This window comes from Carassius gibelio, chromosome A11 (assembly GCF_023724105.1).
Source record: "Carassius gibelio isolate Cgi1373 ecotype wild population from Czech Republic chromosome A11, carGib1.2-hapl.c, whole genome shotgun sequence".
Lineage (NCBI taxonomy): Eukaryota > Metazoa > Chordata > Actinopteri > Cypriniformes > Cyprinidae > Carassius > Carassius gibelio.
In genome coordinates this window covers 26,375,986-26,389,824 of record NC_068381.1, presented here as the reverse complement: position 1 = coordinate 26,389,824, position 13,839 = coordinate 26,375,986, and the positions used below count along the sequence as shown (strand labels likewise).

General features: G+C 46.3%; 1 protein-coding gene and 7 non-coding genes across 8 annotated transcripts; 4 read left to right on the top strand and 4 right to left on the bottom strand.

Moving 5' to 3' along the window:
• Window positions 1-2,003: 2,003 nt before the first annotated feature.
• Window positions 2,004-2,075, top strand: trnae-cuc (transfer RNA glutamic acid (anticodon CUC)). Its single transcript has one exon. It is a non-coding gene; the product is annotated as a tRNA-Glu (tRNA).
• A 1,526-nt stretch (window positions 2,076-3,601) lies between these two features.
• On the bottom strand, window positions 3,602-3,674 carry trnar-acg (transfer RNA arginine (anticodon ACG)). Its single transcript has one exon. It is a non-coding gene; the product is annotated as a tRNA-Arg (tRNA).
• A 194-nt stretch (window positions 3,675-3,868) lies between these two features.
• trnae-cuc (transfer RNA glutamic acid (anticodon CUC)) lies at window positions 3,869-3,940 on the top strand. Its single transcript has one exon. It is a non-coding gene; the product is annotated as a tRNA-Glu (tRNA).
• A 396-nt stretch (window positions 3,941-4,336) lies between these two features.
• On the bottom strand, window positions 4,337-4,408 carry trnae-uuc (transfer RNA glutamic acid (anticodon UUC)). Its single transcript has one exon. It is a non-coding gene; the product is annotated as a tRNA-Glu (tRNA).
• A 1,216-nt stretch (window positions 4,409-5,624) lies between these two features.
• trnar-acg (transfer RNA arginine (anticodon ACG)) lies at window positions 5,625-5,697 on the bottom strand. The gene has a single exon. It is a non-coding gene; the product is annotated as a tRNA-Arg (tRNA).
• Window positions 5,698-5,859: 162 nt separating this feature from the next.
• On the top strand, window positions 5,860-5,931 carry trnae-cuc (transfer RNA glutamic acid (anticodon CUC)). Its single transcript has one exon. It is a non-coding gene; the product is annotated as a tRNA-Glu (tRNA).
• A 1,951-nt stretch (window positions 5,932-7,882) lies between these two features.
• Window positions 7,883-7,954, top strand: trnae-cuc (transfer RNA glutamic acid (anticodon CUC)). Its single transcript has one exon. It is a non-coding gene; the product is annotated as a tRNA-Glu (tRNA).
• Window positions 7,955-8,761: 807 nt separating this feature from the next.
• On the bottom strand, window positions 8,762-12,700 carry LOC128022744 (uncharacterized). The gene is made up of 4 exons (XM_052610546.1): window positions 12,200-12,700; window positions 11,867-12,076; window positions 10,286-11,538; window positions 8,762-10,176 (listed from the first exon to the last, which is right to left on the bottom strand). Exons 1-4 carry the CDS (start codon window positions 12,657-12,659, stop codon window positions 9,049-9,051), a joined length of 3,051 nt encoding a protein of 1,016 aa, XP_052466506.1. The 5' UTR covers window positions 12,660-12,700; the 3' UTR covers window positions 8,762-9,048.
• Between the last annotated feature and the right edge of the window lie 1,139 nt (window positions 12,701-13,839).

Genomic DNA, 13,839 nt, shown 5'->3' with positions numbered 1-13,839 from the left:
CGCTCTCGCCGCCGCGGCCCGGGTTCGATTCCCGGTCAGGGAAAGCTCTTTTGCCTTCCAATTGTGGACTGCGAATTCAAGCTCTGCTGACAGCTGTGAGAAAGCAATCTCCAAGCCAAAACATTGGTGGGAACATGAAAAAAACACCTCCTTCGAACCGGAGTTGAACCAGCGACCTAAGGATGGCCAACACTCCAACCTACAGTCCTCCGCTCTACCAGCTGAGCTATCGAAGGGGCTAAGGGCTAGTCAGAACCTCGACATATCAGGGTTCTGTAGCTCTACTGCTGGCCAAAAAGTCACTTCTGGTGCAGGAAGATTTGCTGGATCAGAACCTCGACATATCAGGGTTCTGTAGCTCTACTGCTGGCCAAAAAGTCACTTCTGGTGCAGGAAGATTTGCTGGATTTTTGAGGAGGGAAGCAAAAAGGAGCATGCATTCCCATACCGGGAGTTGAAGCCGGGCCGCCTGGGTGAAAACCAGGAATCCTAACCGCTAGACCATATGGGATTTGGACACTTTAAACTGGCCATGGGCTTCTGGCGCACTTTCCATACATGTGGTCAGCGTGGGTGCAGGACCTTGTAGTGGCCTGTTGCTTTAGTTCTGTGACTGTAACAATGTGATAATAATTTGGCAAAACAAGAATTATCCAAAATGACGGTTTTCTGAATTATATAGTGTTGTATGCATTCAGGGAATCTGTTTTTTCACTCAACCCGGGGGTTCAGTGTATTTGGGCAGATTCCTGTGATTGCAGAATTGATTCCTCAAACTGGTAATTAAGCTCTTGTCCAAGTGAAAATACTCGTGTCATCCATTTGAAAACACACACGGCAACCTTTATCTAGAGGAAAAACTGGAGTCAACCCCTGGCTGCGTACGAGAAAACCAGGAATCCTAACTGCTAGACCATATGGGAACTGGCCAGCTTTAACTGGCCACAAGCTTGTGGGCCACTTTCCATAAATGTGGCCAGTGTGGGCGCAGGGTTTTGTAGTGGCCTGTTGCTTTTGGTGTGTGACTGTAACAATGTGATAATAATTTGGCAATACAAGAATCATCCGAAGGGACGGTTTACTGAAATATATAGTGTTGCATGCATTCAAGGGACATGTTTGTTGACTCACACATGGTTCAGTTTTTTTGGCCAGAATCCTGTGATTGCTGAATTTATACCTCGAACTGGTAATTAAGGTCTTGTCCAGGTGAAAATACTTGTGTCATGCATCTGAAAACACACATGGCAACCGTTATCTAGAGGAAAAACTGCCTATCGTCGGTCTGTCAAGGTACAAAACTGACATGTTGTGAGGTTAATAATGAAAGTGAGACCAATTTTTAATATGCTGATTATTCGCTCGTTCAGTTTAATGCAGATTACAAATTATTCTCAATGTCCAGGTGGCAATTAGTGATAAGGCTTCAAAATGGCAAGCCTGTGACATCAAAACCACATGGCATTGCACCCTTCAAAGTAGTAAAGCGGTTACAGAGTAGCGATGAAATTGTTCATTCTAGAATCAACTGGCCCACCAGCCAGCATTTTGTGAGATGAATGGCAATACCAAAGCATGTCCGTGTCTCCCCTAGACATCGGAATGGGTGTGCAGAATGTGCCTTTTTTTGGAAAAAATAGAAGAATGCCTAGAGAGTTGCCTTTTCTTTTGGACTTTGGAGAAAAAAAACACAACAACAAAATAAGCCGGAGAAAAACAAGCACAGAGCGAGCCAGCCAGGAGTCGAACCTAGAATCTTCTGATCCGTAGTCAGACGCGTTATCCATTGCACCACTGGCCCACCATTAGTAAAGACCCCCGATTGTTACAGACTTGTTGGTTTTCGATGTGACGGTGGCAAGCATTGATGTCTGCTCATTCTCACCTTGTTATCAAGAGAACAGACTACCAGCCCTCCAGCCCACCAGCCCACCAGCCCAGGAGCCCTCCAGCCCTCCTGCCCACCAGCCCACCAGCCCTCCAGCCCACCAGCCCACCATCCATCCCTGGTGGTCTAGTGGTTAGGATTCGGCGCTCTCACCGCCGCGGCCCGGGTTCGATTCCCGGTCAGGGAAAGCTCTTTTGCCTTCCAATTGTGGACTGCGAATTCAAGCTCTGCTGACAGCTGTGAGAAAGCCAGCTCCAAGCCAAAACATTGGTGGGAACATGAAAAAAACACCTCCTTCGAGCCGGAGTTGAACCAGCGACCTAAGGATGGCCAACACTCCAACCTACAGTCCTCCGCTCTACCAGCTGAGCTATCGAAGGGTCTAAGGGCTAGTCAGAACCTCGACATATCAGGGTTCTGTAGCTCTACTGCTGGCCAAAAAGTCAAAAAAAAAAAAACCAGGAATCCTAACCGCTAGACCATATGGGATCTGGACACTTTAAACTGGCCATGGGCTTCTGGCGCACTTTCCATACATGTGGTCAGCGTGGGCGCAGGACCTTGTAGTGGCCTGTTGCTTTAGTTCTGTGACTGTAACAATGTGATAATAATTTGGCAAAACAAGAATTATCCAAAAGGACGGTTTTCTGAATTATATAGTGTTGTATGCATTCAGGGAATCTGTTTTTTCACTCAACCCGGGGGTTCAGTGTATTTGGGCAGATTCCTGTGATTGCAGAATTGATTCCTCAAACTGGTAATTAAGCTCTTGTCCAAGTGAAAATACTCGTGTCATCCATTTGAAAACACACACGGCAACCTTTATCTAGAGGAAAAACTGGAGTCAACCCCTGGCTGCGTACAAGAAAACCAGGAATCCTAACTGCTAGACCATATGGGAACTGGCCAGCTTTAACTGGCCACAAGCTTGTGGGCCACTTTCCATAAATGTGGCCAGTGTGGGCGCAGGGTTTTGTAGTGGCCTGTTGCTTTTGGTGTGTGACTGTAACAATGTGATAATAATTTGGCAATACAAGAATCATCCGAAGGGACGGTTTACTGAAATATATAGTGTTGCATGCATTCAAGGGACATGTTTGTTGACTCGCACATGGTTCAGTTTTTTGGCCAGAATCCTGTGATTGCTGAATTTATACCTCGAACTGGTAATTAAGGTATTGTCCAGGTGAAAATACTTGTGTCATGCATCTGAAAACACACATGGCAACCGTTATCTAGAGGAAAAACTGCCTATCGTCGGTCTGTCAAGGTACAAAACTGACATGTTGTGAGGTTAATAATGAAAGTGAGACCAATTTTTAATCCGCAAAATTGCTGATTATTCGCTCGTTCAGTTTAATGCAGATTACAAATTATTCTCAATGTCCAGGTGGCAATTAGTGATAAGGCTTCAAAATGGCAAGCCTGTGACATCAAAACCACATGGCATTGCACCCTTCAAAGTAGTAAAGCGGTTACAGAGTAGCGATGAAATTGTTCTTTCTAGAATCAACTGGCCCACCAGCCTGCATTTTGTGAGACGAATGGCAATACCAAAGCATGTCCGTGTCTCCCCTAGACATCGGAATGGGTGTGCAGAATGTGCCTTTTTTTGGAAAAAATAGAAGAATGCCTAGAGAGTTGCCTTTTCTTTTGGACTTTGGAGAAAAAAAACACAACAACAAAATAAGCCGGAGAAAAACAAGCACAGAGCGAGCCAGCCAGGAGTCGAACCTAGAATCTTCTGATCCGTAGTCAGACGCGTTATCCATTGCGCCACTGGCCCACCAATAGTAAAGACCCCCGATTGTTACAGACTTGTTGGTTTTCGATGTGACGGTGGCAAGCATTGATGTCTGCTCATTCTCACCTTGTTATCAGGAGAACAGACTACCAGCCCTCCAGCCCACCAGCCCACCAGCCCACGAGCCCTCCAGCCCTCCTGCCCACCAGCCCACGAGCCCTCCAGGCCACCATCCATCCCTGGTGGTCTAGTGGTTAGGATTCGGCGCTCTCACCGCCGCGGCCCGGGTTCGATTCCCGGTCAGGGAAAGCTCTTTTGCCTTCCAATTGTAGACTGCGAATTCAAGCTCTGCTGACAGCTGTGAGAAAGCCAGCTCCAAGCCAAAACATTGGTGGGAACATGAAAAAAACACCTCCTTCGAGCCGGAGTTGAACCAGCGACCTAAGGATTGCCAACACTCCAACCTACAGTCCTCCGCTCTACCAGCTGAGCTATCGAAGGGGCTAAGGGCTAGTCAGAACCTCGACATATCAGGGTTCTGTAGCTCTACTGCTGGCCAAAAAGTCACTTCTGGTGCAGGAAGATTTGCTGGATCAGAACCTCGACATATCAGGGTTCTGTAGCTCTACTGCTGGCCAAAAAGTCACTTCTGGTGCAGGAAGATTTGCTGGATTTTTGAGGAGGGAAGCAAAAAGGAGCATGCATTCCCATACCGGGAGTTGAACCCGGGCCGCCTGGGTGAAAACCAGGAATCCTAACCGCTAGACCATATGGGATTTGGACACTTTAAACTGGCCATGGGCTTCTGGCGCACTTTCCATACATGTGGTCAGCGTGGGCGCAGGACCTTGTAGTGGCCTGTTGCTTTAGTTCTGTGACTGTAACAATGTGATAATAATTTGGCAAAACAAGAATTATCCAAAAGGACGGTTTTCTGAATTATATAGTGTTGTATGCATTCAGGGAATCTGTTTTTTCACTCAACCCGGGGGTTCAGTGTATTTGGGCAGATTCCTGTGATTGCAGAATTGATTCCTCAAACTGGTAATTAAGCTCTTGTCCAAGTGAAAATACTCGTGTCATCCATTTGAAAACACACACGGCAACCTTTATCTAGAGGAAAAACTGGAGTCAACCCCTGGCTGCGTACAAGAAAACCAGGAATCCTAACTGCTAGACCATATGGGAACTGGCCAGCTTTAACTGGCCACAAGCTTGTGGGCCACTTTCCATAAATGTGGCCAGTGTGGGCGCAGGGTCTTGTAGTGGCCTGTTGCTTTTGGTGTGTGACTGTAACAATGTGATAATAATTTGGCAATACAAGAATCATCCGAAGGGACGGTTTACTGAAATATATAGTGTTGCATGCATTCAAGGGACATGTTTGTTGACTCACACATGGTTCAGTTTTTTGGCCAGAATCCTGTGATTGCTGAATTTATACCTCGAACTGGTAATTAAGGTCTTGTCCAGGTGAAAATACTTGTGTCATGCATCTGAAAACACACATGGCAACCGTTATCTAGAGGAAAAACTGCCTATCGTCGGTCTGTCAAGGTACAAAACTGACATGTTGTGAGGTTAATAATGAAAGTGAGACCAATTTTTAATATGCTGATTATTCGCTCGTTCAGTTTAATGCAGATTACAAATTATTCTCAATGTCCAGGTGGCAATTAGTGATAAGGCTTCAAAATGGCAAGCCTGTGACATCAAAACCACATGGCATTGCACCCTTCAAAGTAGTAAAGCGGTTACAGAGTAGCGATGAAATTGTTCTTTCTAGAATCAACTGGCCCACCAGCCTGCATTTTGTGAGACGAATGGCAATACCAAAGCATGTCCGTGTCTCCCCTAGACATCGGAATGGGTGTGCAGAATGTGCCTTTTTTTGGAAAAAATAGAAGAATGCCTAGAGAGTTGCCTTTTCTTTTGGACTTTGGAGAAAAAAAACACAACAACAAAATAAGCCGGAGAAAAACAAGCACAGAGCGAGCCAGCCAGGAGTCGAACCTAGAATCTTCTGATCCGTAGTCAGACGCGTTATCCATTGCGCCACTGGCCCACCATTAGTAAAGACCCCCGATTGTTACAGACTTGTTGGTTTTCGATGTGACGGTGGCAAGCATTGATGTCTGCTCATTCTCACCTTGTTATCAGGAGAACAGACTACCAGCCCTCCAGCCCACCAGCCCACCAGCCCACGAGCCCTCCAGCCCACCATCCATCCCTGGTGGTCTAGTGGTTAGGATTCGGCGCTCTCACCGCCGCGGCCCGGGTTCGATTCCCGGTCAGGGAAAGCTCTTTTGCCTTCCAATTGTGGACTGCGAATTCAAGCTCTGCTGACAGCTGTGAGAAAGCCAGCTCCAAGCCAAAACATTGGTGGGAACATGAAAAAAACACCTCCTTCGAGCCGGAGTTGAACCAGCGACCTAAGGATGGCCAACACTCCAACCTACAGTCCTCCGCTCTACCAGCTGAGCTATCGAAGGGGCTAAGGGCTAGTCAGAACCTCGACATATCAGGGTTCTGTAGCTCTACTGCTGGCCAAAAAGTCACTTCTGGTGCAGGAAGATTTGCTGGATCAGGACCTCGACATATCAGGGTTCTGTAGCTCTACTGCTGGCCAAAAAGTCACTTCTGGTGCAGGAAGATTTGCTGGATTTTTGAGGAGGGAAGCAAAAAGGAGCATGCATTCCCATACCGGGAGTTGAACCCAGGCCGCCTGGGTGAAAACCAGGAATCCTAACCGCTAGACCATATGGGATTTGGACACTTTAAACTGGCCATGGGCTTCTGGCGCACTTTCCATACATGTGGTCAGCGTGGGCGCAGGACCTTGTAGTGGCCTGTTGCTTTAGTTCTGTGACTGTAACAATGTGATAATAATTTGGCAAAACAAGAATTATCCAAAAGGACGGTTTTCTGAATTATATAGTGTTGTATGCATTCAGGGAATCTGTTTTTTCACTCAACCCGGGGGTTCAGTGTATTTGGGCAGATTCCTGTGATTGCAGAATTGATTCCTCAAACTGGTAATTAAGCTCTTGTCCAAGTGAAAATACTCGTGTCATCCATTTGAAAACACACACGGCAACCTTTATCTAGAGGAAAAACTGGAGTCAACCCCTGGCTGCGTACGAGAAAACCAGGAATCCTAACTGCTAGACCATATGGGAACTGGCCAGCTTTAACTGGCCACAAGCTTGTGGGCCACTTTCCATAAATGTGGCCAGTGTGGGCGCAGGGTTTTGTAGTGGCCTGTTGCTTTTGGTGTGTGACTGTAACAATGTGATAATAATTTGGCAATACAAGAATCATCCGAAGGGACGGTTTACTGAAATATATAGTGTTGCATGCATTCAAGGGACATGTTTGTTGACTCACACATGGTTCAGTTTTTTGGCCAGAATCCTGTGATTGCTGAATTTATACCTCGAACTGGTAATTAAGGTCTTGTCCAGGTGAAAATACTTGTGTCATGCATCTGAAAACACACATGGCAACCGTTATCTAGAGGAAAAACTGCCTATCGTCGGTCTGTCAAGGTACAAAACTGACATGTTGTGAGGTTAATAATGAAAGTGAGACCAATTTTTAATATGCTGATTATTCGCTCGTTCAGTTTAATGCAGATTACAAATTATTCTCAATGTCCAGGCGGCAATTAGTGATAAGGCTTCAAAATGGCAAGCCTGTGACATCAAAACCACATGGCATTGCACCCTTCAAAGTAGTAAAGCGGCTACAGAGTAGCGATGAAATTGTTCATTCTAGAATCAACTGGCCCACCAGCCAGCATTTTGTGAGATGAATGGCAATACCAAAGCATGTCCGTGTCTCCCCTAGACATCGGAATGGGTGTGCAGAATGTGCCTTTTTTTGGAAAAAATAGAAGAATGCCTAGAGAGTTGCCTTTTCTTTTGGACTTTGGAGAAAAAAAACACAACAACAAAATAAGCCGGAGAAAAACAAGCACAGAGCAAGCCAGCCAGGAGTCGAACCTAGAATCTTCTGATCCGTAGTCAGACGCGTTATCCATTGCGCCACTGGCCCACCATTAGTAAAGACCCCCGATTGTTACAGACTTGTTGGTTTTCGATGTGACGGTGGCAAGCATTGATGTCTGCTCATTCTCACCTTGTTATCAGGAGAACAGACTACCAGCCCTGCAGCCCACCAGCCCACCAGCCCACGAGCCCTCCAGCCCTCCTGCCCACCAGCCCACGAGCCCTCCAGCCCACCATCCATCCCTGGTGGTCTAGTGGTTAGGATTCGGCGCTCTCACCGCCGCGGCCCGGGTTCGATTCCCGGTCAGGGAAAGCTCTTTTGCCTTCCAATTGTGGACTGCGAATTCAAGCTCTGCTGACAGCTGTGAGAAAGCCAGCTCCAAGCCAAAACATTGGTGGGAACATGAAAAAAACACCTCCTTCGAGCCGGAGTTGAACCAGCGACCTAAGGATGGCCAACACTCCAACCTACAGTCCTCCGCTCTACCAGCTCCGCCAAAGCTGGGGAACAATTGTCTGTATAAGAAGGGGGGGAAGAGGGGAGAGAGAGGAAGAGAAGCGCGAGAAATTCAGGAAATCGTAGGTTCGAATCCACGCTGTCACATAAAGTTATGCGTGTATTTGTTAAAAATCGTAAATCGATTGTTTCGTGTCCAAGTTTGATTTTAAAAGTAATGTATTTGAATTTAATTATTGTTTCATTTCTAAGATTGATTTTGACAGTAATGTTTTTGATTTAATAATTCTTTCGTTTCTAAGATTGATTTTTATTTTATTCTCATTATCATTAGTCAAAGTGCATTTATTAAGGCAATCATTTCCTGTGGCAGTAGGGACAAAATAACCTCCTTATTACGGCATTCACACTTTATTGTATCATATTACTTACTGCAAAGCTACACGTGACACTGAATTTAACTGTAAACTGAATGTCATTACATTCAATAAAACAAATAAATACAACACACCAGTCAAAGAGAAATATATTTATTAACTATATACATATTTAAAAAAATGTAGGAAAAGTACTAAATTCAATATAAAATTAAGAATTTTAAGTGCACACGCTATATAAAATAAGTACAAAAAAATATATAAATATATACATCAAAATCTACACATTTTGGTATTTTACTTTATACTGCTTCCTCTACACATAAACCTTTCTATAATAATAATAATAATAGTTTAACTTTATTTAATATGTATATATATTTCCATATGTATTATAGTGTATTCACATACATACCCACATGTTTATAATAATAATAATAATAATAATAATAATACAAGATAAAAAAAAGTGCACAGTATAACTCTTTAACATTAAATATGGCTGGAAGATAAAAAACAGAACAGATCCAACCAAGAGAACAAAATGAATGTATCACACATAAATAAATGAGTTATCTTCTCATAATCTGTAACCACTGCTCCTTTGTAATTGTTTCTTTATTAGGGCAATATATTTTGCCTTTGTACTGGCTATGGCCAGTTTCTTGAGTACGAAATTGGCCACACTTTCTGCACGAATTTGCTTTTACAGTGCGATTGTACGATCGTTTGGTTGGAGTGGCTGTGTCATTTGCAGGTGGCTCAGAGGAAATTGCTCCAGGGTTAATGGTGGAAAATGGGGCTGGGCAGGGCACCAGAAACATCTGAGACACAACAGGGGCAGTGGGTGTGTCAGGAACCAATGGGTGTGGTGCTGTCGGCCTGGGACAAATTGTCCTTAGCTGGCTGGACGTGGCTGAACGCTGAGGGTGTACGGCTGATGGCCAGATTGAAGTTGCTGTGGCAGATGTACAGGTAGCTGAGGGCGCAATCTTTCTAAACTTTGTCTTTGCCTGTCCAGCTGTGTCTGGTGGCATCTGGTAGGTATGCAACTGGTGGCTATATTGTGGAGGCACAACAGGCTGTACTCGTGCTGGAGGCAAAACATCCAAAGCCACTGGACGTGCCTCTGGAAGGTCCAGCCCTTGCAACAGCAAGGAGACCTCCTGACCCTTTAAACGGTTATTGTGCCATGTCGTAAGGGTCCTCTGATTTACCTCAACTAGCTGAAGGGTTGTGTCACTCATCACCGTTCCATTGCTCAGGATTAGCTGCCGAATTTTTCTGTAATCACGAAGAATGAGATCCCATCTAGACAGACATTCTGTCCGCTGTTTCTTGGGGCTTCGGTGGATGTTACATAACCTTATGAAAATCATTTCAACAAGGCGACAGCAATTAGGCCACTGTGCTGGAGAGCCGCTAGAACCCAAAACACACCTTTTTGTGCTGTCGACACCAGGAGTGAAGACAGCTTTCTTTTTTGGGGACCTAAAACGTCCTGTAAGTAGCCTGTCTTGATGACGAGCAGCATACACCACCCTGTCTTTATCAAATTTGTCCAGGTTCTGCCACAGACCCACAATGGTCGCAACTTGTTGGTTGGTAAGTGTGAGGCTTGTCTGTGTGCGCAGCTCCACCAGACACTCTGCCAACGCATCCACCCGGTCCATTCCAGGAATGCAGTGTTCGTCAACAGCCTGGAAATATATAACTGTTGGTTAGGTATTTACATGCTGTTAAGTAAGTTTACTGCTTAATGGCAGATAACTAAATGAGTGACAATTCGTATAGAAAAGGAAATTTTACCATTGCTGAGGGCACTGGTGTATCTAAAGGATCCTGGACACTGGGTACTGGTGCAGCTGAAGGAGCCCGGACTCTGAGCAGTGGTGGAGCCTGGACACTGGGCAGTGGTGGAGTCTGGACACTGGGCAGTGGTGCAGCTACACTGGGCACTGGTGCAGCTGAAGGAGCCCGGACTCTGAGCAGTGGTGGAGCCTGGACACTGGGCAGTGGTGGAGTCTGGACACTGGGCAGTGGTGCAGCTACACTGGGCACTGGTGCAGCTGAAGGAGCCCGGACTCTGAGCAGTGGTGGAGCCTGGACACTGGGCAGTGGTGGAGTCTGGACACTGGGCAGTGGTGCAGCTACACTGGGCACTGGTGCAGCTGAAGGAGCCCGGACTCTGAGCAGTGGTGGAGCCTGGACACTGGGCAGTGGTGGAGTCTGGACACTGGGCAGTGGTGGAGTCTGGACACTGGGCAGTGGTGCAGCTACACTGGGCACTGGTGCAGCTGAAGGAGCCCGGACTCTGAGCAGTGGTGGAGCCTGGACACTGGGCAGTGGTGGAGTCTGGACACTGGGCAGTGGTGCAGCTACACTGGGCACTGGTGCAGCTGAAGGAGCCCGGACTCTGAGCAGTGGTGGAGCCTGGACACTGGGCACTGGTGCAGCTGAAGGAGCCCGGACTCTGAACAATGGTGGAGCCTGGACACTGAGCAGTGATGCAGCTACACTGGGCACTGGTGCAGTTGAAGGAGCCCGGACTCTGAGCAGTGGTGGAGCCTGGACACTGGGCAGTGGTGGAGTCTGGACACTGGGCAGTGGTGGAGTCTGGACACTGGGCAGTGGTGGAGTCTGGACACTGGGCAATGGTGGAGTCTGGACACTGGGCAGTGGTGGAGTCTGGACACTGGGCAGTGGTGGAGTCTGGACACTGGGCAATGGTGGAGTCTGGACACTGGGCAGTGGTGGAGTCTGGACAATGGGCAGTGGTGGAATTTTGACACTGGGCAGTGGTGCAGCTGTAGGAGCCTGGACACTGGGAACTGGTGCAGCTGGTAGAACTGGTGGACCTGAAAGGACTAAGTCATCTGATGCCACAAGATTTGCCACTGTGGCTTCCTCTCCAAAGAAATCAATGAAACCCTCATCCTTTTCCACTTGCTCCTCCACATCTATCTCCTCCAGCAATTGAGAGGTCCTATCAGAGGTAGGGCACATGTCCTCCAGGGGCTGACTATTCTGCCTCAACAAGTACTGTACTCCAATGAGCTCCCCTGAGGAAATATTTGTAACAGGAAACATTTTTAATGGAAATTATGCAGAAAGGTTTATTTAGAAATGCAGTAAATATTTTGTTGTCCACTTCTGTATGAACAATATATATCTAATTCAGAGGGTATCATAAAAAGACAGGATTACTCTATATTCTACTATGTATTTTATTTTCTGCCCTGAAACCTAGAACACAGAATAATGTATAAATATTCTGGTAGTATAATTTTTCTCTGATATGTCAAAATTACATTATTATTGTCCAAAAGCACTTGTAATTTTACCAAAAACATGCTACATCATGAGCTGCATTTATCAAAATATTTTTACCTGTGTATACTGCAGGTGGAGTGAAGCTAGGGACCAATTTCCTGCCATACAACTTATTGTAGTTCTCATTGACAGAGTAAACCAGCTCCCCTGTGTAAGAGCGCAGAGTTGAACCTCCATCTGCAACAGCAGCTTCAGCCCGGTCCTGATTCCAGCGTAATAAACCTTCCAGGAGATAAATCTGGAAGTTCAGGCTGTTTGCGCTGTTCCCTAGAAAAAGAAATAGAAAGCCAAATATTGCTTTGAGAAAATGCAAAACATAAAATTTAATCTGCAAATATCTTGATAAACAGGAATTAGTGGCAAAATGTGGTATATTCTGACATGACAAACCTGGAATAAATCTGTTTAGGTGGCAGTGAAATGATTCCAGGGATGTGGAGCCTCTGGCACAACGATAAGTTTTTAGAACCACCCCACCCTTGCTTGTAGTTCCAGTTTCAGTATAGAGCGGCACATTTGGAGGGTCTTGGATACAGGTGATGTGCCGCCTCTGGACATTCCAGATGTGCTGCATTCTCACACTGTCAAGTAGAGGAACACCAAGAGCATCATTCCCCTTGCCACCCATGAGCTCTCTGATGAGCATATCAAGGAGGCGGAAAGTGGTTTCTTCTCCCCGTGTTCTCCTCCTGCAGTGCTGGAGCAGCTCAGCTTTAGTTAAATGATGGTCCAGTTCTGCCTCCGACAGAGTAGGCCAGCCCTGTTGGATGAGTTGCTCCCTTTTGGCCTGTCTCAGCAGAGTGAGATCCCCTGCATCCCACTCAAAAATACAGGATGACAGCCTTGCCATAAAAGTAGGGTACAACTGGTGGGCGTCAGTGGTGCACCCTACTGCCAGACTTCGCATAAAATGCCAAATGTCTAGGCGGACGATGACATCTGGCCAGCCGCTGAACCGCCTCTTCAATTTAGTCTCTCCCACTTTCTTGCAACAATCACAGTCCACATAAATGATAGTGGGAGGATCAACACCAGCACTCCGGTATCGCTCCATGAGCCCTGCAGCCATGAGGTCTAACCCAGCCCCTTCATTCGCAGTCAGGACACTCATCAGCACCTGACCTATCTCATTGCCCACTGAGGTAAGCCACTGTGCTGTGCCTTTCGCAGGCCCGCTCAACTTCTTGGTGATCTGAAAGAAACAATAAGCATAGCAAATAATACAACATGCATCCAAATCAGTTACACTGAAAAAAATAAAGCTCTCTTGGTCTAACAATACATTATAGATAAGGGTACAGTCAATTAAGCAGCTTATCTGACCTTCTTAGTTGAATCCATTTTTAAGATTGATCCATACGTGGATGTTATGCTGGCCTTTATGTGATCGAGCCTGTTGAGAATGTCCTGACTATATACAGTGAGGAGCCATTTGTAGCTGGGTACTGAAGCAAGTGGTGGTGGCTCCTGGAAGTGCAGCGGATGCAGGCCACGATTATCAAAAAAGGCCACACACTCTGATGTGTACCGAAGCGCACGTTTCAACCACTCCTCACTGTGGTTCTCTCTCAGCTGGCCGATGATCCTCACTGGGCCATTCCCCATGCCCCTCTCACGCAGCAAGCGAAGAACCCGAATGTCACAGGCATACCTTGGAAAAAAGCATTCATTTAAGTATCTTATTATAAGGTATCTAATTATTGTAGGAAATATTTATCAGAAAGGGTAGAACATAAGTGAAAATGACTGCAAAATAATTACTTGCGTGTGAGGATGACCCTGAATTCAGATCGATGGGCCAGGTCCAACTGCTGCAGCACAGCTTGACTCCAGGACAGATAGCTGGTTCTACACCTGGTGCAGATCAGGGTCTCTGTCACCAGGTTGTAGTATCTGTCAATGTCTAACACCTGTCGTACCCTCCTGTGCAGTCCACCACCACACAGCTGTTGCCTGGCACAGGCAGGGTTAGTACACTGGAGCCGCACCTTCCACAGCTTATATGGCATCCAGAGCAAGAGACGCTGTGA